Source organism: Tyto alba, unplaced genomic scaffold (assembly GCF_018691265.1).
Source record: "Tyto alba isolate M040663 unplaced genomic scaffold, T.alba_DEE_v4.0 Super-Scaffold_2, whole genome shotgun sequence".
Lineage (NCBI taxonomy): Eukaryota > Metazoa > Chordata > Aves > Strigiformes > Tytonidae > Tyto > Tyto alba.
In genome coordinates, this window is record NW_024881282.1 from 52,346,603 (window position 1) to 52,372,240 (window position 25,638).

At 39.2% G+C, this 25,638-nt stretch overlaps 1 protein-coding gene across 11 annotated transcripts in view; it reads left to right on the forward strand.

Annotated features, from left to right (window-relative positions):
- Positions 1-25,638, forward strand: part of GRIP1 (glutamate receptor interacting protein 1) — a 335,638-nt gene that overhangs the window by 209,345 nt on the left and 100,655 nt on the right. For all 11 annotated transcript variants that reach the window (XM_042791892.1, XM_032999950.2, XM_042791893.1 and 8 more), the window contains exon 2: positions 16,633-16,713. In XM_042791892.1, coding sequence (XP_042647826.1) covers positions 16,633-16,713 — 81 coding nt within the window. The remainder of the gene's footprint in view (positions 1-16,632; positions 16,714-25,638) is intronic.

Consider the following 25,638-nt stretch of genomic DNA (forward strand, 5'->3'; position numbering starts at 1 on the left):
TTCAGAGCAGGTGCTTAAAGAAAAATATTGCTTTTACTATTGGTATAGTAGCCAATCTGACTGAACTGAAGGTATTATCCTGGCTATGTCAATTAATAGAGTAATCCTTTTGTCTTTAATTTGTTTTAACTTCTGATTTACTCCGAATACATCTATTAGGAAAGGATAATGGCAACATTTTATTCTTCATCATCATTTTTATTGAAAAGAACATAATGAAATAACATTGTTTGTTTGAAACATTACATGTATATGGATCTTGGTATGAACTTGGGGAATAGACATTGTTTGATCTCTGTAGTCATTTTATTCAACCTTTAATTAACTTTTTACATGCAAGTCTCAGTAGACTTTTATTTTATACTGGAAGTGATGGGAGCAATCCTGAGGCTAATCCTGAGAAAATCATGCTAGAAAGAAAAAAACTGTACAAGACAGTGGTGGTTAAAGAAATTATTTCTGTGCCAAGACTTTATGTTTGCTTTGTTTTGTCTTTAGGTTGTCATTGACACTTTTATATTTTTTATTCCATCCATATAATGCCGGCAGTAACACTGTCATTGTTATCTGTGCTTCCCAGCTAAGTGGAATACTAAAGAAAGTATCTGAACAAAAAATTCCTGCGTGGTTGAACAAGTTTTAAGAGTTTTGTTTCCTGAACTTCATACCTTGTTTTCAGTTCCCACTCAGGTTCTTTGAGCTGGTGATGGTGATAGAAAACTTACACAGCTCTTGCTAGCTCCCTTATTCATTTGCTTCTCACAGGGAGGAGTGTTAGCCCAGAAGCAGAGGAGGCAGCTCAGGAAGGGAAAGAAGCAAAGTATTAATTCCTGCTGTGGTATTGGTGTCTTGGTGTCTCTTGCCAAATCAGCTTCTCTGGTGGTTTCTAATTTGGCCTTTTGCTATTAGGAGTAGAAACTCAAAGACAAGCACTTTTAACTTCTGTATGATTTCAAATCAGGTTGCCTCAGTTCTACTGTGTAATTAGCAAAGGAAATACAGCCTGTTAGAGGAGCTTGGGAGGGAATCGAGAAGGACTGGAGAAGTGGGATTAGTCTCTTCCCATTCATCCCTCCATACTGCTCCTTCCTTTCTTTTCCCTCTGCAACCTGATTTAATTTTGTTTTCCTCTTCTCTCCCCCTTCCTTATCTGACACACAGCATCCTATGCATTGCATATATTTATTCTCTGTTACATCTTCTGTCAGACCTCATCTCTTTTTTTATTCCTTCTACTCCGCATAGGCTGTTAAAAGGTAATGCCCCTGTGAAGGGAAGGAGTGTGCACACAAGGAAGGAGGCAGAATGAATGCTGCTGTGGAACATGTGAAAGCACAGCTCTGTTATTCACCATCCCTGGCCTCAAGTCTGACCTTATACAGGACTATGAGGTGTGGGAGCTGCTTTCACAGAGCTGTTCAGTGGAAGCCTCTTTTGATGGAAAGAGCAACATTTTTATGATAAGTTCTGAGGCAGTATGGGTTCAGAAAGCCTGGGGTCAATGCCACCAGCTCAGCTTCCCTACAACTCCCCCAAGGACAAATCTGCTTGGGTTTATACTCTGCATGGAAATGGCAGGTGACTGGCAACTTTGAACACCCATAACCGTCATAGACAAGGAGCTCATTATTATTTATTCTCTTAAGGCAAGAAGACAGGAATAGTAATGGAATTTTTATGGAGTATAGGAGACAAGGGGGAAGTGTTATCAAGATGTTTTATAAGTCTCACAAAGAATAATTTGAGTCCTGTATTATGTGTAGTGAAAGGCAGTTCATTCTGCTGGAAGTCCTCTTTTGGTGTGTTTTAATGTGTTTATTTTTCAAAGTGACTGATGAGAACCAAGGCTTTTTTTTAGAGTATATTTGCCTAGACTTTTCTAGTAAGCAGTCTTGCTCCCCCCACCACCAAGGAGGACTTTTGAACCAATCAGGTTCTATTTATTTATTTATTCATTCATTTATTTATTGCAAACTCTGCAAGGGCTTCTCAGGTCTCCACGAGATCCTACTTCTATTTAGCGCTCATACAGCACATTCACCAGTGATTCTCATTGTCAGCCTTTGCTTTCTGCTCTCTTCCATCCACTACACCCTGCCCTGCTGATGCTTCCTTCCATCACCCTGTGTGCTCACGTGCTCCCGTAGTAGAAGCAAGGCTCCCTTCCTCCAGGGGACTGCACCTCCCCTCCATGTGCTCTTCTCAAAGGATACACCAGGGAAGCTGAAAGCACATCGAACAGACACTGTCCATCCAGAATTGCTAACAATACTTGTTCTGCAGTCAGCAGTTGACCTAACTCCTGTTAGGAAATGTTTTCAGAAGCATTTACATTTCCAGTCAGCGAAAACTAACGCATATCTTTGAGCCTTTATAAGACCTGGAAGGCAGAATGTGTTGGCTGTGGAGTTCAGTAACTTGCTTTTTTCAAGCTGTTGGAGCAGCCTGGGGCAGCTGACTGTGCCTGCTAGTCATAGTGGCTTAATTCTTCTTTGTTTAGATACTTAGCAGTGTTGCACACTTTGATAGATATGTTCCATAATTAGATTGCAGTACTGAGTAAAGGCATCTTTTTTTCTTGGGGACCTTTCAAGCAATGCAGCACAGTAGTTTGTGATCTTTCAGGGCTTGACAGACAGCAGGTTAAAAGCTACTGCCTTAACCAGCAATTCTTATGGGTGTCAGCAACTTGCTTTGCTGTTCTCACAGTCCTAACGAGTGTGTTCAACTCTTCAACTCTGCAGCAAAGGGCTTGCTTTGTGCAGTACGGAAATCATAGCTTGGAATCATCAGCACTTTTAAAAATACCAGTTATTTCTTGAAATACCTTAAAGATCAAACTTCTGCTGTCATCTATCAGATGTCTTGCCCTGGTTATTGATATAGTCCTGTTCTCTGTGTTTTCTTGTTGATTTGGTCAATAAAAATCCAACTGTGCCTGAAGTTGTATCTTCTGGTTATAGGAGTGGTAATGCTAGCCATATGGATGCTTCCTGACATGGTTAATATTCTTGTTGTCTGGACTTCAAAACTACAGCAAGTAGTTGAAAACATTTTGCTCTTTTCTTGCTTAGGAATTGCAGTTTTAATATTATCTGTCATTTCTTAGCTTGAATGTTTCTACCTTTCATCCCACTGGAAGTTTACATTAATGCGTACTGCATTCTGCACCAGGCTCTTCTTTTAGAGACTTCAGGTAATAAGAATGTAGTGTCTTTGTGAAATAATTATGTGGCTTAACTTTATTTTTTTCAGGAGCTTGCTACAGATATATTTCATTGGCTGCATAGTGTGCAGATGTTAATATATTTAGCACTTGTTTGGGTCTGAAGCCTCATACGCCATATCTTTATTAATTGCCTGTATTCTATTTTGGCTTCTAAAATCAGCTTGGTTTCTCTCAGTCCTTCACTATAAAAACCTGGACAAGGCACAGACTGGCCATGTTAGAGTGATCTGGACTCTGGCGTTCATCATGCTGTTGGTCTGCCAAAATCAGGGCTCATTTGACCTTCAGAACATGGCAAATCTAAATGGTTTGTTTGAGCTTCTGCCTTAAATGCTGTGCTTCTGTAGAGCCCTTGATCTGATAGTGTGTCAGGTTGGTTCGAGCTATTTTTAATGTGTGAGATTTCCTGTTAATTACTTTCTGCTGTCTGTTTTGAAATTATTTTAAAAATCGAATAAACCCGTCATTAAAATTAAGCACATGTGCATGCATGCGCACACACAGTGCTGTAATGGATCTGAAAGTGCTGGCAATATGCTGGTAATACAGAGAAAGATTTATTAATTACCTCACCAATCCTGTAGCATTTGGACAAAAAGTTTAAGTACAGTTTTCACACTATAAAAAAACAAAGTCCTTGTTTTTTCTTCCTGCAGTTGTGGTAGGCAATAAATTGATGCTGTCGTCGTTTCTAGGAGCTTCCAAGCCAAAATGGTTGTAAATGTACAGCTGTGAATTCCTAAAGGAGAAGGAGTCCTGGTTAAAAATCTTGGGGGATTAGTACATGGAAAGATTCAAAATTGTTTGTCTACCTTCTTGAAGGTTATGGGGGTATAATTTTTCATGTATGTCACACATTCATCTGTATCTGGTTATTCTATTTTCCAGAGAATTACAGAAAGCTGATTCAGACATCGCTAAGTTGCATGTAGGCAAAGATGTGGGCAAGCGGTTGTGATAACTGCCATTTTACAGAATTTGAGGAATACTGCAGATGAAGAACTACTTGCCCTAAATAAACTTTGAGATTAAATAGAGTTCAGGAAGCACTGTCAAACAAACAGTATTTGACAGGTCAGAAGGCTTGCCATAAATAACAGGGTGCATGGATAGATGCTGTCTGGAGCACAGAAGGTGGCCTAGGCTTTATGTGAGCTTTAAGTAAAACAAATACATATATATATATATATATATATATATATATTATTTCGGCAACTTGATATCTTTTTTGTTACTGTGCTTTGTTCCCACTCTTAAAAGCACACAGTACTCTGTTTAAAAAGACTTACCTTGCACTGTGTTCAAACTTGTCACAGCTTCCAAAAACAGTGAAGTTTTGCTGACAGCTGAACTCAGTCAAAGTTATTGCACAGTCTTTGTGGATATATAGACTCTTCCAGGGTAGGGGCTGAAAGTAGGAGAATATTTCACAAGGGCATGAGGAAGGTGCCAGGTTTATAGCCTGACTCCTGGAAGATCATTTTTTCAGTAAGCCTGAGCCATGTCAATTTGGACTAACGTGCATCATTTGGACTACAAATATGTGAGGCAATCCCACTGGTGTGCCAATATAAATATGCTGGTACCGGTATAATGTTTATGCAGCTCCTAGTGATTGTGTTAGAATTATTTTATGAATCAAATAAAGCTTGTTAGTGGGATTAAAAAGGATAACTATAATGCTGACAATTTATACAATGTATTACTAAGGTGCAAAAGTATGCTTTACTCTTAATTTTGTCCACACCAGAGTTACACTTGCGCAAATTTTTGCTTTAGAGAAACCAAATGGATACTTCACCAAATGCGATAAATCACCAGTCAGCATTTACACTTTGCTTCAGTGACAAGATCAGCCAGCCTTGGTGGCAAGTCATGCCTAATAGGAAGAACTGGTAGGATCCTAGCCTAAAGCAATAAGCACAGTAATCTGTGTGATTTCTGGAATGAACAGTATATGAAAGATATTTTTTTATAAGATCTTATGAAGAGGGAAAGAATGTTATTAGGAGTAATAGAATGACAGTTAAAGCAAGGAAAGAAAATTGTAGACTGATGGAGGGAACTGTTTTCCAGCTGTGAGATCTGATGCATCCTGTGGAGCAGTCTTCAAAGGAAAGCAATGGAGATGTCATCAGTAGACACACTTGCAGACCCAAGTAGGCTGAAAAATACATTATATAATTTTCTGCACATAGCATTAGTACAGCAGTGGAACGGAGGCAGGATAACTAACCTCATGGAAAAATTACCATTCCTAACTTTTTGTCTTTGAACATAGTGTTGTGACTGCTTATTCTTATTTTCCCTGAAGCAAACTTATCTCCTGTTTTCTAAACAGTTTAACATAATTTACTCAGTTTTATGCAATTTGAGTAGCTGTGTCACTGTCTCGGCTATTACTGCCTTTCCACAGCACACATCCAGCTAGTTTTTGCCTTCCCTAGCATGCAGTAGAGAAGTTGCTACTTGACATCCTCTCTTTCCCCAGTCCCTGTCAACTGTAATGCCAGCAGCCTGGGCAGATGTTCCTGATCTGCTTTGCATTACAGTCTGCACCGGTAGAAAGTGGTAGGTGTCTTCCTCATGAGTACTCCTAGAAGATCGTTATTCATAGATGTATTTTTTGTTTTATTTTATTTTTAAAATATATATATATATACTGATGGGGAGGGGGAACATATAATTTTATTTCCCCCAATGGAAAAATCAGAAAGCTTTAAAGAAATCTAACAGCAGTTTCAAACATCACTTTTACTTTTTAACTTTCAAGCAGTCAGTCTGCAGGAAAAACATCCACCGAGGTTGGGCTGAGAAAGCACACGAGCAGTTGATGCACAAGAAAGCTGCTGTTAAGATCTGCTGGTACAGTGGAGGTGCCATGCAGTATATGCACAGCTCAAATGACCAGTATGTATTTCTACTGTTGCATTTTAACCACAAATGTAATAGCAGATCATACCACATGTCGTCTTTTGCTAATATGCTGTAAAATGCTACCTGCCAGGAAACCAGTTGCCTTTTGTCCTGAGGAGGCATGGTGGTGGGCAGCCTCAGCTGCCAGGAGTGTGGTGGCTTAGCTTGATGGCAATGCCCTGGAACCACAGGATGTGGCTTGGCCCTTTTTCCCCTAATCAGCTATCACTGTCTTCCCAGCCCAGCAAAATCCCATCTGGAAGGGGTAGCTGAACCAAGGGTAGAGAGTAAAATGTAATATTAAAGTCATTGATGTATTTTTTAAAGTGAACATACATTAATAAAAGTGTTTTTCCATGAGTTGTGACTTTAATGCCATCTGGTTTTCTGGCCCCCAGCCACTGCCTTGGCTCAGGTCTCGTTCCTTTGCTCTACTCCCTTCTCCAGGACCCCTGTTGGAACTTTTATCATCTTCTTGACATTGGTGTTACTCTGTCAAGTTTGGCTCAAATATTCTTAAGGGATGCTGATTTAGCATCTACCAATGTTAAACAATGTAATTGAATCTCTTAATTATTAGAACTTCATAAAAAAAAAAGTTTTCAATTTTTTTGAACATTTTTTTTATTTTATTTTTTGAAGAGCTTATGTATGGCTCCTTCACAAAATGTCAGCATGCAGCAGTACAGCAGAACAATATGATGTTCCTAAACACAGATGCAACTCTTGACAAACCATGGGTGTTCAGTACAAAAAATGTAGCTTGAATATCTGGAAATGTTTCCTGTCAGAGAGATCTATGTCACTTAAGAATTTCCTTTTAAATTAAAAGGTTTATAGTCCCATCCTCTAGAATAAGGTTTCCTGCAGAAGTTATATGTACAGAAAAAATCCCAAACTGTCACGTAGAGGAAAATATTATACATCCTCCATTTCTCTGAGCTTTTTCACTGTCCCAGCTTCTTCAATTTCTAGCTGCTCTGGTTAAGCTTCACACCTTGCACTTATGTGATGCCTGTATTATTTCCAGAAACAATAAACAGAAGCTCAAAGACAATAAACAGAAGCTCAAGACAACAGAGTGAAGCTCACTTTGAATCCTAAAATTATGTAACAATTCAGTAATGATTCTGGTTTATGGCATTTGAGTTTAATCCCTTAACAAATGCTTGATGCTGTATAAACAAAAAGACATATTTATTAGATTTGAAGTAGTTTGTGGTTGGGGTACTATTTAAATAGGATTACTTCTATATTAGATAATCCACTGAAGTGAATTTCACCATATGGTAATATCTCTTGAGACATTTTTTTGGCTTTCTGCAGATCCTGCATGTTTTAGATGGTCTTGGAAAGTTCTGAATTTCCCTGAACGAAATACCTTTGGAAGGAGATCAGGATACTTAGCCATTTAGGAAACCAAGCATTTCCATTCAGGTGCCTAAGCATAGGCTTACGAAATTAATTTTGGACAAGGATATTCAGATCATTTTTCAAACGGTCAAGCTTGTTGAGGTATTGTAAATATCAATAGGAAATGGATTCATGGTTATGCATAATTACAGTACCCTACTTCTCTTGCTTCTAGATTAAAACTGAGCTGCTACTGTAATAAGTAACCGTATAATTCAGAAAAAAGAGAATTAAATTTACATAAAGTATAATAAAATTGAATAAATTTTCACTTTAGAGAGACAACACAGTTATTCATTGGGTGCTATAACTGTTAAAATTAAGTTTCTAAGAAAACCAGAGGACACGTCTGCTAAATATGGGAAAGAAAATTACCAGAGGAGCAATTCTAACTCTTCCTTCTCATAATTCTTCCATGTCACACACACCAACAAATGTTGGTTATGGAAGCATTTGAAACCCTGTGTTTTCTTAATAAAGACTGCTGGAGAGCACTGAGCACAGAGTTTGATAAGAAAGGATTAAGATTAAATACTTTCATATTTGTCCTACTTGGAGCCTAGTTCATTAATGACTACTTTACATGCAGCTCTTAGGAAATTTTAGATATTTCTGAGCACTACTTTGAACAGCAGTATTGCCATTTCAAAAATGAAGTCTCATTGGAAGTGATTGAAGCCATAGCTCTAAATGAACTCAAAAAATTGTTATTCCTCTGCACCAGTAGGAGAAATTAATGTTTTCTTTCATGGTTGGAGCTCTCATAATAAGTCTGAAAGAGTTAGCATATGGGCAAATTGTTGGCATTTTGTTGTTTCATGAAGCATATACATTCAAAATCTGTACATTATACATCTGCTGAAAGAACTTAGCCAATTTTGTCCTTTTTTTCAACTGTTTATAGTCCATTACGCTCTGACACAGCTGCAGTGACATTGTGGTAACCATGAATGTTCTAGCATGTTAATTTTTCTGAAGACTTTTGCATTATTTAAAAGTAAATCTTTTAAAAACACCCTCCTTTCCCAGGAAAAATACATTCTCTGAGAATTTTTTTCATTATTGTTGTCAATAACAGTTACTCAAGATAAAAGTTACACCAGGCTAAAAACACTTGTGCCAAATTTCCCATCAGTAGCCAAAGTAAAATTCCCACTATTCACTGCTTCCCAGCAGATTTCAGTGTGGTTTATCGATTCAAGTGTAGTCAATAATTCAGTTGTAAAACTTATCAGAGTTTTAGAGCTTTCATTTGCCTTATTAAGCTTTTGCTATAAAAAAAAATGGTCTGTGTAGTAGTATTCTTGCTATGATTCATTTACAGCTGTTACAACTGTTACAGCTGATACAGATTCAGTTAAGATGTGTTGATATCGGTCTATCTGATTGTGACTGCTATTGGTTATGTTGATCAGAGTATTGCATAAATATTCAGTTATTTAGTCAGTTCTCATTCAGAATTATTTGGTCTTTAAGTTTAGGGAGAAAGATTTGTCCACTGTCTTAACAGAAGTCCTCTCAGCTGGAAGCTGTAGGCAGTGTGATAACCAAGCTTCAACTCCCTTCTCGGTATTTTTTCCCCTTCCCGTTGCTGTAGATCAACCTGAAAATTGCATTTTCCAGAATTTGTAACAGTTAAGAGAAAGTGATTATGCATTTTCACCAGGAACAAAGAACTGAAATTGAGAAGATGAGTTTATATGGCACTGGGGCGTTTTTCTAGAGTGGTCCTAGTGATTTTGTGTGGCTGGGCTGCTCCCAGGGGTACACAGGGCATCTTGAGTTCAGATTCCCTCTTCTGCCCGATACAGTGCAGGGCCTGGAATTGGTTGTAGAGGAGATAGTTTTAATCCGTTTTACTTTGTATGACATACCTAAAACATTGATCAGAGTGAGTAAGCAAGGCTGAATGATTGTGTAGCTAGGAGCTGGTGTACTCATGTATGAATGTGAGACCAGGGTCTGAGTCCCTGCTCCAGTAAATATTTCCACTTTCTTACAGAATGGAAGATCTTTAACAGGAAGGTCTGAGTTTAGAAGAGAGTGAATGGTCCTAGAAGTTGTATTGAGACTCTTTGTAAGCTTTCCTCAACTTCAGAGCTTCTGTAAACCACAGGTATCAGTGGATACATGTTTACTTTTATCTGTGAAAGCCTCCTGCTGCAAGCTGTGGGGATAACTGAGAATGCTGTAGCTCAGGATTTACCAACTATCACTGGTATGATACTGTGCCAAATATGCTTTTAGATAACGCTGATCTTTATGCCATTTAAAAATGAAATTCAGGATAAGTATAGGAAGTTTGAAAACCTATGGTATTTTGTGCTTTACTGTCAAGATTCATAAAAATCTGTTGCTTTTAGTGAAAAATATTCTTTATTATAAAGTTAAGGAGTGGCAAATTTCTGTGAATGGAATATCATAGATCTAGGAATGCCTGAAGTAATAACTGTAGTAATAACTGTGACCCTGATGCTTTTAATTTTTGAAAAACTGATCTTGGGGATGTTCTTCTCTCAGCTGTAATCATCCTCTTGACAACTTGTTGTGTTGTCATCCTCTACCTTTGTACAGGTATATGATTATCTACTAGTCTGACGTGCATGCTATCCCAAAAGGTGTAAGCAACAACATGTGCAGTCAATCTGACTCCTCCCATACACTGAGACAGCTGGAGGTGTAGCCAGCTGAAGATTTAACATGCTTCCTCATGGGCTTTTGAGAGTTGGAGATGCTTTACAGTGGGGAATGTTTGAGGAACACCTCAGATTTCACTTACTTGGGTTCTGAAGTCTACCTTGGAGCTACGTGGCCAAACTCTAAAGAGGTTTAGATTCCGTCCTCCCTTGGCCAAAGGACAGCTTATCCTGATGTGAGACATAAGTAAGCTGTTGAAGAATGAGAATGAAAAACGGAAAGATGGAAAGTCTCTGTTCTCCCTCATAATGCTTTCACATCTACTGCTGAAAATATTTAATATAGCTTTCAAGCTTCTCAATATTAAAAAGTTACCCTGCATTTGAAATTCCTGACTTACAAATTTGGTGCCACGTTATTTCCCCTGCTCCCAGAGGAATGCGGGCTTTTCAGAAGAAATGCAGGTACGAGTGCCGCATTTCCTCTCCATGTAGGAGAGCCAAAGTGGCAGCCACTGAGTTGTTCAGTAGCTGTTCCCAGTGGGGTGGGAAGAGGCTTTCCCTTCATATCTGACAGGACGCGGTTGTGCTTAGTCACCTTCTGGGGCCACCTGGTACTGCACAGAATTTGGACACGTTTACTGGGTTCAGTAGTTATTCCCTGGGTGTGCGGCAGCAGCAGTGAAGGAAACATCCTCTAACCTGTTGTGAAGACTTGAAGGAGGGAATGCTCTTAAGCTTTACCACATCTGTAAACAACATCCTTGGGTCAATAGCTTTCGCAACCACCTCGAGAGACACACAAATGGTTCAGTGACCATAAACCGCCCTATACATTGAATGCCTAGACTTAACTGTTGAGGAAATATCTTTAGGCTTTTCTTTTATTCCCTCTTATGTGTCCCTAGTTGGTATCCTTCAAAGGATATTAAACTGCATACAGTAAATACCTAAAGATTTCATATGGTCATTTTTCTAGCACAGTACCAAGCACTTTATATATATATCTATACACATTTTCCAGTGTATAATCTTTGTAGGGTTACATTACTGTTGGTTTGTTACTGTGTACAGAGCACTCAGTCTTGAACAGAGCCCTCCCTGTATAGTAAGAGCAATGCAGAATGATATAAATGGGTCACAGCATGGTTCCTAACTCAAAGAATGAATCAATTCATATCATTAAAGGATGGAGATGCCACCAGGTTAAAAATAGGCAGGAAAGTGCAAAAAGTTCTTTATGTGCCTCACAGTCAATAGCTAAATGAAATAAGCCTATGGTAATAGCTGTAAGCAGTAGGACTACTTGCTTGTCCACTTGATCATTATCTTTGCACTCTTTAATTAGAAGAACTGTGTGCAGAGGTTTTCAAGGATGATACATGAGCTACTGTTACCGATATTTGGGACTGTTGCTTTTGTGAGGACAAGCACAAGGAGAAAATAGGAAGATCATTTTGCTTTACTGGTTAAGAATCTCAGTAATCTGCAAGATGTTCCCTCGGAGATTATTGCTGTGTTCTGCCGGGAAAGAGGTGAATTAACACAGTGGGCATCTTGTTCTCTATTGCACATTGGCAACTGCAAACGATATGCAAGTATGATTGGGGGGGGCAGGGGATGACCCCCACCTGATAATAGCATAAGAGGGTTTGTTTGGTGTAGTCACCGAGTGACGAGATCTGCTGGCACAGCAGTCACCTTAATATGACCTACTGACTTGCTAGAAGATGTTTACCGTGGGCTGTCTAATCTCTTAGCCAGAGGAAATTAGAAGAAAGAAAAGAAAAGGGAAAGGAAAAAAAAAATATCCAGCGATGTAATTACTGCAGCTCCAAGAGTGCACCCGCATCGCGATGCTCGTCCCACCGCCGGGAACGTGGCCGTGGGCAGCGCGGGTCCCCCCGGCGCGGCCGGTTTGCGCCCACCCGCCTGCGTGCTCCAGGTGAAGGCCCCTCCCTGCACAGGGACGACGCAGGTCGGCCTGTGAATTCTTTACAGGCTGTGGCTCGCTCCCTGCTGATGATTGGATTATATTAGTATTAGGTGTGTAGCTAGGTGAGATTTATGCTACTGAATCTAGCCTGTTTCTCCCTCCGCTTTGTAGGTGTGGCTTCTTAAATGCATCACAGCTTTACCTAGTTTTGAGTTACCATCTCCCACTGCAGGGAGGGAAATGTTTCATACCTGTTTGCTGCATTGCTTTTTCAGGGTGTTGGCTTGCTGAGTTGGGTTTCATCTCCACGAAATCTATCTATGCTGTAGAGGGGGAAGCTCATAATATAAAACACTCAGATAAATCCCTCTAGGTACTGCTATCATGAGACATTTTTGTATGTTTTAAGACCCTCCCTGCTAACTGTCAAGCAGATGGGGACATCAATAAATTATAATTTGTTAATAAATTCTTGTGTCCACACATACAACTTTGCTAACCCTTCCAAACAGATTTTTCATTTTTCGATATTATGAATGGTGTCTGACATCTCAGAGCTATCAGGGCTTCCTTTTCTCTTTAGTTATTCTGTTCTTTAGGATGGCATCTATTTCTGTGTCTGTCTACTTCTTGTATTACTTCTCTCACATAAGCATCTCAATTAAGGCTGTTAGCATTCTTTCTCCAGTTGGTTATATTTGTTTTCCTTTGCTTCTGGGAATCCTTTACACTGATTTCTAGTTATGTTGCAGTGTAATTTTACTGCTAAATGGGCACTGAAAGAGAATTCCTTCCTGTCCTGGGAACAATTTCCTGATGCACTGATGATACAATGGCTCACTGTTCTTTCCCAATAATAATTGGGCATATTTTGCATTAATAGGGGTTCAAACGCTTATGAAGCAAATTTCTGAGCCTCTTTTTTTTTTGCTGTGAAAGTCTGTAGACAGTTTGAGACATGTAACACAATTACATGCCTACAGTACCTAACCCGTATAAATATCTGATATTTTTTCAATGTTAATATGCTTAAATTAAAATATTAGGTTAGTCACATATGCAATCTTAGTTACCTTTCATATCTGCCAGCTGCTATGTAGAAATTTCTAGTCTTTTTTCTCAGGCTGTCTGGTAAGTAATTTGAATGTGTACTCCCCTCCCCTCATTGGTGCCATGAACTAGAAAGATTTGCAGGCTTGTACTTTATTCTGAACTCAGGATAACCACAGGTACTCCCAACACAGTGCAATACTGGGAAAATCCTATTCCATTTCCTCAGTGACAAAGATTCAATGAAAAAAGTCTGGTTATAAAAATTCTTCTTTCCTTCTTGCCCTCTCTCCAATCTGATGAAAAGGATTTATATGTAATAACTCTGACTCGAAGAGGACTGTTTGCATTCAAATAGGGCCCAAAAGCCATCACCATCCATTGGTTCCTGAGAAATTGTATTATGTTTGCTGCCCACTTTTTAGTAGAAAAATGCATGTCTCACACTATCTGCTGTCACATTCAGTACCTGCAAATAAATAATAATGAATGGGACATGTAAGCCACATGTTATTGATAAGCTCTTTTTTTTGGTATTGATATGAGTTAGCAAGGCTGTTCAGAGAGACTTGTATTGAGTTCAAGCGCAGCCATGCCTCTTCTATGAAAGAATAAAGATAATCCCCTTGCCTTCAGAAGCTCTAGTTCACTCTTATTTTAATTTTATTCTTTAATGAGGGGATGTCTGTTCTGCATATGCAATAATATTAGCTTTTCCACTTCTCTCAAATGGAAGAATAAAGCTTTACATGTCTAACCTTTTCTTACATTATGTAGCTGGATCTATGTTAATATTTTTTCATGCTTCTGTATTTCCTGTAGCTGACAACTTCATTTTCTTGGAGTTTGTACTTAGCATACAGTATAGTCAAGCCTGTTATCTTTCTCCTTGTAACAGTGTAGTCGTAAAGCAATGAGTGTTCATTGGCTGTTGAGGTATTTTACCAATATATGTTTGTCATTACTTGCTTCATTTTCATCAAAGTGCATGGCTACAAAACAATATTTTGCCTTTTTCTGTATTTTTTTAAATTCATTTATGTTTTCTGTTACTGCATCTGCTTAACAGTAGCAGATTTTATTGCAGAGGTTCTGCTTTTAAAAGCCAACCAGCTCCTCTGGTCACTGCTTTCTGAGACTTGTTTTTAAATTAAGTTATGCTGACCAAACCCCTATCTCTCTTGTATAAAAAGGAACTGCTGCCTTTGATGCAAGTTTCTAAAGGAGTTTGAGACTTTGCAAGATGTAAATAGTGTAACCAGCCAAGAAGACTTACAATGTCAAGAGTGTCAGCTGAAAATGTCGTGGTTTGGGCCTGGTTGGCAGCCAACCACAATGCAGCAGCTCTCTCTCCCTTCCCCTCCGGCAATGAGAAGGGACAGAGAGCCAGGCTTGGGGTCCGAGATAGGACTGGGATGGGGAGAAAATTCCCCTTTATGATCACGAGCAAAAGGCAGACTCGTTAGGGGAAGAAAAAAAAGAACATACATTTATTACAGACCCTAACAACACATAACAGAGTAGGACAGTGAGAAGCATTGCCACCTCTTGAGAACACCTTCCCCCCACCCCTCCCTTCTTCCCGGGCTCAGCTCTGCTCCCGATATCTCTACCTCCTCCCCCAGTGGCGCAGGGGCAGGGAATGGGGGGTGCAGTCAGCGCTGCCACTTCCCTTATCTTCGGTGAGGGGAGTGTCTGGAACTTGTTCCTCCTGCTCCATCGTGGTCCCCCTCTCACAGGAGACAGTCCTCCACAAACTTTCTCCAACATGAATTCCTCCCATGGGCCGCAGCGTTCCCCACACTGCTCCGTCATGGGTCACTAACTTCCTCCAACTGGATTCCCTCCCACGGCTGCAGCCCTTCCCGAGCTGCTCCGGCGTGGGACTCCCCCACATGCTGCAATCCTCCCAGCACTGAATTACAGCAGCGGGGCTGCCTTTTCCCATGAGACCCCGGCCTTCTTCGGGCACAGCACCTTGATCAGCTGAGCAGGAGCAACAGGCCATAAATCAATGTCTGCTCCACCGTAGATCTTCATGGGTGGCGGGGGGGTCCGCCCTGCCGTCTCCCCAGAGGATACAGGGGGGTCTCTGCTCCGGCACACCTCCCCCCTCCTTTCTTCCTCTGTTCCTCCACTGACCTTGGTGTTCACGCAGCTGCAGCAACTCCTCCTCACAAGTCCAACTGCCCATCACCACATCCCTTCTTAAATACGTTATCGCAGAGGCGCAGCCGATTGGCTCAATTTCCCAAACAGAAGTGGAGCTGACGTGGAGCTGGGGGAGCTTCGAGAAGCTTCTCACAGGGGGCCGCCCCGATAGCCCCCTCCCCTGCCACCAAAAATCTCCACCACTCACTCAACCCAGAACAGAAGAGAAAAACTGATTCCCCAGAAAATGTTTATATGGTTCTACTTGATCTGAGAATGCTATACCAGATAACATAGGTTTTGATTCCTTTACTCATTGATCTGTATTTAAGCATGTATTCATGTGCACACTGTAAACACATCGGTATTTTGCTTTCTGAAGGAAAATATGCAGATAGGAGGATCTGATAGTACTTTAAAGTGTTTGAGCACTTGATTAAAGGGCAAGCAAGACAGAAGCCTAATTTCTTCTGATTTGTTTCTTTTAATTGAAATAATAAAATGCATAATATTATTTCTTCTCTTTTATACACATTTATTTCCTGAGCTTATAGCTTGTACTTTTTAAAGCTACAATATAGTTGATTTTTCCCCTACCATCATTCTGCTCTTAAGAGGGATACAGAAGTGACTCACTTTCTGCCTAATGCTGCCTTTAATTGATGACTCATCTACTCATCCCACCATTAGTGGTCTCTTATGCACTGAGGTTGAGCAGTAGGTGTTCCACGTAGCCTCCTATTTAGACACAGACTGTTACAGTGTCGTTCTTCAGGCATAGATGTGCCTCGGCCTATTTGGCAACAGCTTTCTGATGTTTTCCCCGATCAATCGTTACAACAGAAAAGGAACCACCCACTGACAGATCCCAAAGGAAGAGGAATGCATCTTTACAGCCGAAATATTCAAAAGCTTCTGGAAGCCTTTCACTCCTGAACAGAGATGGTACCTCTCTCACTCGAGTCTGTGACATGTGAAGCTTCTTAACATGAAAAAAGGGAAATTTCTGTGATTATGTTAAAACTGAAAAGGCCTTTTTATATGAAGCCTGTCATCAACTAAGCGTTATCTCTGATTTGAATTTTACCCTATCCTTTTCAGCTCTGCTATTCAAAGCCTTTGTCATCGAGTCTAAACATGATATTGAGCATTGAGTCAGCATTCAGAAATACCCGTCCTCATGTAGCTCACAGCAGCTCTTGTGCTCTGCATTGCTGGTTCACACAGTATTTGGCTAAAAACTATATTGTTTTTAACATTATATTTAACAGTAACTGGAAGTGTTGCTTGTTTCTGTTTAGATGAGAGTCCTTACACAAAGTCTGCAAACCAGGCAAAGGCACCTGATGGAGCACTGTCTGTGAGGAGACAGAGTATTCCAGGTAAGACTTTGCTTTGCTTTTTATAACACCTAACTTGTTTGTAGACAGCAAGGTAATATTAATCAAAATTCAACTAGTTATAAAAAGCAAATGAATTACAATTACTACCAAGCAACTTTATGAGGAAGGTTCCGTGGGAGCTGTAAGGAGTTTCCACAGTTAGGTTACCTCAAGCTTTTGCTATGAAGAACATCCCCGTGTCTCTGTCTTTTGCAGCAGATTTCAGACATTGATCACAACAACGTTTTCATCAGAGGCTCGCGTATTTTCAGGCCCCGTGAAATCTGCTCTTTGATATATGGTTTCAATGGTGTAGGGAGATTGGCTCATATTTTCCACTGCTGATCTGACAAGCTTAGAAATCTAGCAGAGCAACAGTCTGTCAGAGTTCTCATCTCCGTGTAATTTTCTGCCACACGTATGCCCATCCTTGTCTTTTCTGTTATCACATCGCACAGAGCTGGACCACTGGTTAAATAGTTAATATATGTGATCTTCAAACCTGTATCTCTTCTAATTACTTCAGACAAGTCTGAAAAATATGCCCATGAAACACAAGTTTTGTATATATTATGCAGCAATCTAAAGGGATTTTCACCTCAAGTAAAATTTTAGAGAACTTTTAATGAAAACAAATGAATACTGTCAAGGGTTGTGCACAGGCAGAATAACTGATGTTGCCAGTCTCACCTCAAGCACAGTAACCTCTGACTCAAAGGGAAGATGCATTGCAATAGAAATCAGAAACTGTAAGGTCATGTCACCCACCTTCTAATGACTGATGTTAATATTCTCTGTACTCCATGGCCTTTTTATTGAGCAAAGTCACACAACACCCAGGGAGGCTATGGATACAGGGGAAGGAGCTCAGACCTTTACCACTGCCAGGCTCAGATCTCATCTCCATTGCTATAGTGGTTTTGAAAGGCCAAAGTACATGTTTTGTGGATGCTTTGTGTGCATGTGTGAGAGAGAGCAAGCTGGATGATTTACTGCTTCTCCTAATGAACATTTTGTCTGTTGAAAACATCCTAGTCATTTAAAGATTGTTATTTTTATGGTAGAATCTTGAAGATCATAACCATTGTGAAATGACACAACTGCAGTGTCCAGTGTGCAGTTATTGTTATGAGAAAATCCTTAATTATACAAACACATACTAGGTTTTTTTTTTTCTCCAAGTCAATACAAATCAAAATTCATTCTTCTTAAGAGTGAATTAAGACCTCTTCAAGTAATGCTTTAGCTTATAGGTCACTAATATTTAGCATACTAAGTATCTTTTTTCTTTTTTCAATCTTTTTAATTTTTTCACTGTGAACTTAGTAATTATAATTTATGGTGTGGTTACTGTATTTATAAAACATTTATGCTAAGGTCTGAATACAGACTGAGGTTCATGGTTTCACATGACATTTTGAGAACTGATGATTTTTGCTTGTACTCTTTAAAGAGAAGGTTGGATGAAAATTTAACCAGGACAGTTTTTCTTTAAAGCATTTGATAGGATTAGGAATTTCAAGTGTTGAACAGTCATCATGACCAATGACCATTTATTTTGATTTTTTTCTAAATTTGCTGTATATTCTGGAGTTTTTGAGAGCATTGCAGGTAAATCCTGCCTGTGTGCTGCTCTGCATAAGTCACAGTTTGTTTAGAGATATAATGCTGACAAGTGTTTGGTGAGATGTACTCTGTTTTATTTCAGGTGTTCTGAAAAAAAATATCTAAGCTTATCTATGTTCTTCAGCTTTTAATATAGTGAAGACATTTATCTTAATGCATTGTTGCATCTCTAGGCCTTAGGAGCCCCAAAGGATAAATGAGATTGAGCTGGTTGGATATTTGAAAAAAAAAATAATTAAAACTTCTTCATGGCCTGACAAATTCATATTCTAGCATGGTAGATATAAGTTTAGATAATAAATAGCTTTGTAAAACTAAATACTATCTTAAGAAGTTACTTGAACATTTAGGAGTTTACTGAATTTTCTGAAAATAACCCATAAACATTTGTATCACCTGGACACTGAGAAAATTTGACCCCACATTTCATATGTAAGCTATCACCTTGTAAATAGCATCTCTTCTTGTTTGTCTGTGGGCTGTTTATCCACGTTATGGATTAGCCTTGGCACGGTTATGGAAGCATCCCAGCTAGGCGGCTTGGCTTGGCAGTAGGAGATGTACTAGTAGTATTAACTAGTAGAATTAACTAGTTTGAGACCAGAAGTAGTACATCTGCTTTTGGTTGGGGGCAGGATCAGGCTTCTGACAGTATGTAGGTCAGCTCCAAATAGCTTTTGAATTGGAAAGTATGATGCAATGAGTCTGGTAAACTCTTCTAGACCTGGATGGAGACATGTCAGCTGGGGTTACTGTTAGTAATCCTTAAATGGAGAGCATACACTGTATGGAAGACATTCATTTCTATTCACCCCAGATGGTATGCCTGATAAAACATCACATTCCTGAAGTGCTGTTTTTTCAAGCCTGAAGCCTGGCAGTGCCTTTGACAGTATAGCTGTCTAATCCAGTTGACGCTCTGTCATTCCTGAGACATGGACAGCAAATGTCCTATTCCCCAGGAATGCTCTGGCCATTGAATCAGCCAAGAGAAAACTTTGGGTTTTTAAAAAGGTAAATGATCTTATCCTGAGCTTTGCACAGGTTTGAACAGTCTGTGGAAAAAATGCTAGTGAAAACGTAGATCCAGGCTGCGTGATGTATACTCCCAGAGTAGTGTGGGGTTGTGTCATCTCCCTTTTCCTTGGTGAAGGTTTCTTCTCACGACATTTGTATTCACCTTAAGGGATTCCAGTGCTGCTTCTTTTGGCCAGATATCAAAAAGGGAGAGCTTTTGTTGCTGTGAGACCCGAAACTACTATACCAACTGTAAACCTCAAAAGATTGTTTTTATCCTTCCATGTGAAACTGTATTGAAAGTGCAGTATTGGTGAGCAAAGACTGAATGCACGGAGAAGTAATATGATTCTATAGAGGTTACATGGAGATCAGGCTTGGTTTATTTTACAGGAAAAAAACGTTGAAATAATCATTTTATAATTAAAGTCAAATGAACACATACTGTGAGATCAGTGCACTGAGTTTAATTCCTTTCATCCCCAGAAGCAGGGATTGGATTAAGCATCTCTCTGGAGCAGAACTTGCTTGCTTAAGATGCAGAATGCATTATTCATGTGATGAGACTACATGTCATATTTATCATGTCTTCACATGGTACAAAATTAACAAGCAACAGATCCTTTCAAAGGAATTTACAGAATTGCTGAAATTATAGTTAATTCAAATTATATGGATTAATATAATTGCAGTTTGAAACTTAGACTTAATTTTGCAGATGTGTAGGTGTTTAGTTATAGCTATATATATATGTTTATTTGAGACATTATTTAGCTTTACAGTCAGAAGTTCCTAATGTAAAAATGAGGCTTGAGGTATCACCAGCATGACAAGCAGCCTGGAAAGTAAGGAACAGATTTTCTCCTCTGAACTTTTAAATTTAGACTATTGACCAGTATATAATGAAATCTTATTGCTACTCTGCCCGTGTGGTAGGTTACGGAAGCCAAGGGGCTGGGTACTGAGCCTGTTCAGGGAACTAGCACTGTCAGATTAGTATTTAGGCACGTAAATGAAAGCAATGTGTTTCGAAATTCACAGATAAGACCCTTCCCTCAGAATCACAGATGCAGTTAAAAACATCTGTCAAAATATTTGATACTCACTTGTCAGCTAACCTCTTGAATGCCTAGGTTTAGGTGGCTGTAGTTCCCGTTGAGTTCCTGGGCTGAGGTTTCCTCCTGGCTTGCCAAGGGACCAAAGAGGTGCCTGGCCGAGGGGAAGCATTAGGTCAATGGTGCTTGAGTCAAAGGTGTTGTTCCTGTGGCTGATTATTCCTGCCGGAGCTTTAAAAAGGGTATCAAATATTACAACAGTTCTGATACAATGTCAAGAGCTGATGACACTGTTCGAGAGACACTTTGAAATCAAGGAGACATTAACATACGCTTAAAGATAAGCGTGTTAGTTCTGCCCTGAATATGGACAGGCTGAATAGCTTCTCCCATGCTTTCCAGACTAGAATCCAATGCCCTCTTATCTGTGCCAACAATATGGAGAAATCTGTCAACGCTAATGCTGTCCAAATTGTTTGCTTCATTTATTTATTTACTTGTCTATTTTCAGTTCACTCACTGACACCTGGGGGGGCTGGAGGGGAAAGAAATGACCTGACACAAGCAGAAAAATAATTCCTCCATGAACCAAAATGTACACCATAAATATGAGGCTGATTAAAATATTTAATAAAATCTGCAACAAAAGTTTCATTTTGTTTTTAGTCCAATTCTGTATGTGCTTTTTATTGAGTCTTAAAAATTAGTATTACTAAAAAATATTTTTGAATATGTAGTCCAAAACCTCATTTTTTAAAGAGGTGAACTGTTTCGGCTTCTTAATGTTTTCTTTTTGTTGGCTGAAGTCATTAGTAAGTTTCAGTTAAATTCTGCATATAGCTTGGGTTGGGTCTAAAGTCTTTTTTTTTTTTTTTTTTTTTTTTTTTAAGGGAAAAGCTAATTTGTACCCAATCTATTTGACATAAAATTTAAAAAATCCATACTTGTACATCTACTGACTCAGACATCTGCACTATGGGGGACTTCTAGAAATGTGAAGTTTTATTGCCTGAAGTGGTCAAGGGCTCAACTATAGTTATTACAGTCAACAACTGTAATGAAAACTGTAGTCTGAGAGAGCTATTTGAATCATCTGTGAATTCAGAGATTTAGTTTAGATAGCAGGATTGCAGTCATGTAGCTGTCTCTCCTCTAAGTAAATTCTTGTTCAAAGAACTAATGCCAAATAACAAGGAGACATAATGAGAATATTTCCTCAGAGGAAATTTCCTTTTCTCTGGGACAGAAGAATAACATGGCTGCCTGCCTTCTGCCCTGCTCAACACACCTGGCGAAAGGTCCTTGAAGTCTTGCCCTCATCATGTTGTCTTTGATCCACTGTTGTTTCACCTCCCACATTAACCCTTGTGCTCCAGCTGTGCCAGCCTCTGGGGCCCACAGGAGCCATTGTGCCTTCCCCAATCTCATTCCAGCCACCTTCTACTCCACGGTGAGACCTGATCGGCTCAACAGGCAAATTGTCTCTGTTTATGGTGAGAGTGCATGCCAGCCCTCACGGAGAAGAGCAGGAAAAACTAAACCTAGATGTTATAAATCATTCCTTTGACATTTTCTCCACTATGGGGAGCCTGCTTTTCTCTCTAACCAATTTTTTTTTATTATTATTTGTCATTTGCAAGTTTTGTACAGGGTTGCAGGGACGTACTAGCAGGTCAGTTTACTAAAATATGTTGTTCGACTCTGAAGGGAAATTGTCAAGACTTTGAAGTCTGAAATTAAAGTGACCAGATTTTTCAGTTCCTTTGTACATGCATGAATACTGAACTTTCTTTCCACGCTACCTGATTCTTTGAAGCATGCTATAATACAGGTTTCCTATTTCAGCGCAGTGTTTGATCTCAAAAACAGGCCTGGCCATCAAACTGGAGGGAAAACACAGAGTAAATGTACAGCCCTGAGCGCATCTTCTGCAGTGGCTCAAGCTCTGGTATTGCTGTTATTAGCAGTTTTGCAGCCTCATTTTGGGGGAGTTTGGTAATAGAATTTTAATGCAAAACCAAAATGTTAAACAAACATAATTTTAGAGTAGGCTGAATTTTGAACTGCTGAACTAGAAGGGAGCACATGCAAATCAAAGAACCTTAAAATGCCTTGCAAGGATAATATTTACAGAGCTGATACTAAAAAAATAATTACTGTATGATGTAGTGTCCTCAGTAATTGCTTAGGACACAAAATATTCCTAGAAGTCATGAAATACTAAATTATTGTAATAAAAACAATAATTAATGTCTTGGGAATTTTCAGGCTCTGAAATGTTTAAATACACAACGTATATGTCAGTAGAAAGCAGTAAGGCAATTTTATTCTGATCCTTGGCTCTGAATGCATACAGGTGCTATTTAGCTGTTTACAAATACACAAAAGTATGCCTTTTTTTCTCCCTCCCTGCCCCACAGCCTGCTGTGCAGCAAACGTTCATATTCTGTCTCTGGCTACACCAAATGTGGCTTTTCTGAGGGGTTTGTCTATTGCCCACAACTAACAAACTCAAATGTAGGTCAGCTGGAAGCTGAAGAATTTTAAACACCACTCTGCTTTCTTCACTATAATTTTGGGGGTTTTGTAGCATGTAGAAATGGCTGTTCAATCCTGAAAACAAAAATGTACTGCTATAGGAAGACAAGCAAAGGTTGTGAAGAAATAATAAAATAATTGCGAGTTAAAATATATATGTAATTCCAGAATCCAGTGTAGGTTACAGTTAGAGACAGCACATCTGATCTAGTTACGCTGTGCTTGAGTTGCCAATGTAAAATTATATTAGCTGTATTTAACATTTGTGTGTGCTGTGCTACAGTTTAAATGAGGAAAAGGTCTGTACAGCATAATATAATACTAGAAAGGATGTATTATTTTTCTTTTACAAGTTAATCACATAAATTAGGGGGAAATATAGGAAGTAATACAGAGGGATAGGAGGAATTGAAAAAAAATCCACATGGATTTAAAAAATATATAATTCAAGATTTCTGATATGATCCAAGATTACAAGTTGCATTAAATGTCACTGCTTAGGAGGGAAGACGGCTCCCAGGTTGTTCTTGCTGTACCTCAGCTGTTAACATCTGAGCCAGGTTCACAGTGACTGACAAATGTGACAGACAGGTGATCCATCCCCAGTGGGTGGATGTTTACCTATGTGCAAACACACTTCCAGAGCCAGTTTTGTTTTCCTCTGTGATTAATATGACATTGGCAAGACAGCAGGTGTTCAAAAATATCTGTTCTCATGCTTGAAGTTAACTTGGTCCAATTCCTTCAGACTCCTGTTGTCAAGTAAAACTGCTAGATGTAAACGAATTCTGATGGAGTGCTGCTAACATCAGCAGCCCTCTTTGCATCATTTGCTACAGAGCGGCCACCTTCTCAAGCAGCACTGATTAATTTCTGCAGACCTCAGTCACCTTTTCCAGACTCATCAAAAGAAACCTACCTTGCCTTTGACTTCAACTTCCCTCAGATTTTGTAAGCACTCCCATGCTGTGCTGTCCTTGCCCTAATGCTTCATTCCCTACCCAAATATTAAATAGTCTTCACTGCCTAACTGGCTTTGCAGATTAAGAGCATGGTTTGCCTGAAGAAACGTGTCACAAAATCATCCTCTACCTTTTTCATAGTTCTCATTGTGGAAAAAATAATTCATTGCAGAAGTAAAACCTGAAAATAGTATATATATCTCAGTAACGGCTGAGTTAGGAAGTTGAAGTATGTGTCTACAAAATCACTTTATTCCCTCAATTTGCATTTGTCTCATAGACACTTATTTTTACTGTGTACTTTTTAAAATCAGCACAGAATGCTCAGATTTGCCACTGAAGAGATTTTTAGCATTTAGAAATCCATTAGCAATAACCTCTACAGTCACAGTTATTATGGTAACTATCTTGGGTGATTTCCTAGCAGAAGCGAGTGTTTTGACCTGTGAAATGCAGATCACAGGCTAGTAGGCTTTTCTGCACTTTGAGGTGTTTATATCATCTGCAAAGTCATTTGCTGATTTTCATGTTTGATGAGAGGCTGCAGTTGCTGTATCATTTACAGTCTTCCCTGTGCGTTTGTTTAACCTGCTGGAGGTTTATCAAATGGTCTGTGAAGCATCTGCAGAGCTACATGTCTTTTACTTCTCATCAACACTGGAAATTCCTGAATTTGTTTTCACATACTTAATATTGAAAGAAGTAAGATTTCTCACTTACCCTTCCTCCCTTCCTGCAAAATAACTTTGTTGGAATGATTTCATATATGGCATTCATGTAAACATGTTTCATACACAGATACACCCAAAAGAAGTTTAGCTCTCCTAGAAAATGAAAAAAACCTAATGAGTTCTTACCTAAGTGGGATCGCTGGTGATTTATTTATACATTTTCTTTACAGATCTGCTACTATGCTAGTGCTTTGCAATACTGAAAGGATTAGAATAGAGAACAATCTAATTTAATTCCTTTCACCATAAGTGAGGAAGAAAATGCATTAAAGGCAATACTGTACACGAGGCACGTGCACTTTTTCAAATATCCAACTAATATGAGGTCTGAGAAGTTAAATATCTTTAAACTATTTTCACTTCTATACAAAAGTTAATTATGGGCACAACCAAAAGCAGGATTTGTTGCTGATGGTGCCAAACACCTTAATTTATGGATTAAGTTGCATATAATTTTACGAAACTTCAGCCCTTCAAAATAAAATGTATTAAATTATTCCAGCTGTGGTTTTTCCCAGCAAAATCAGTTTAGCTATTTGTAGCACGGTAAGGATGAAATCCCATGTAATATCTATAACATCATTAAAAAAACTGTCTCAGCTATTTAGCCCTTGTGCATACACGCATTGTGGGGCAGAGATGGCCATTTTGAGCAAATTGTTCTGTATTCAGTAAATGTTCTTGCAACGTGTACATGCGCATGTACTCCACTGGCCATTTCTTAGTTTGAAGCACAAGTCCCCGCCACCTGCCTTGCTGTGTCACTGCGACGCCACAGGATTTCTCAATGGAGATGGGGACCTGAAAATAGGCTGGGAAGCACCAGTGCATCTCCTTGGGTTGGGAGTCCCATCTCCTGGTTGTTTTCCTGCACAACTTCGGCATGCTCCCTCAACTCCACAAAGGGAAAGCATCCTGGTTTCATTCATTTTAATGTAAGTGCTGGTGGTGTCTGTTGAAAAATGTATTCTCCTTTAAAGGCTTCAATTAGAAGAG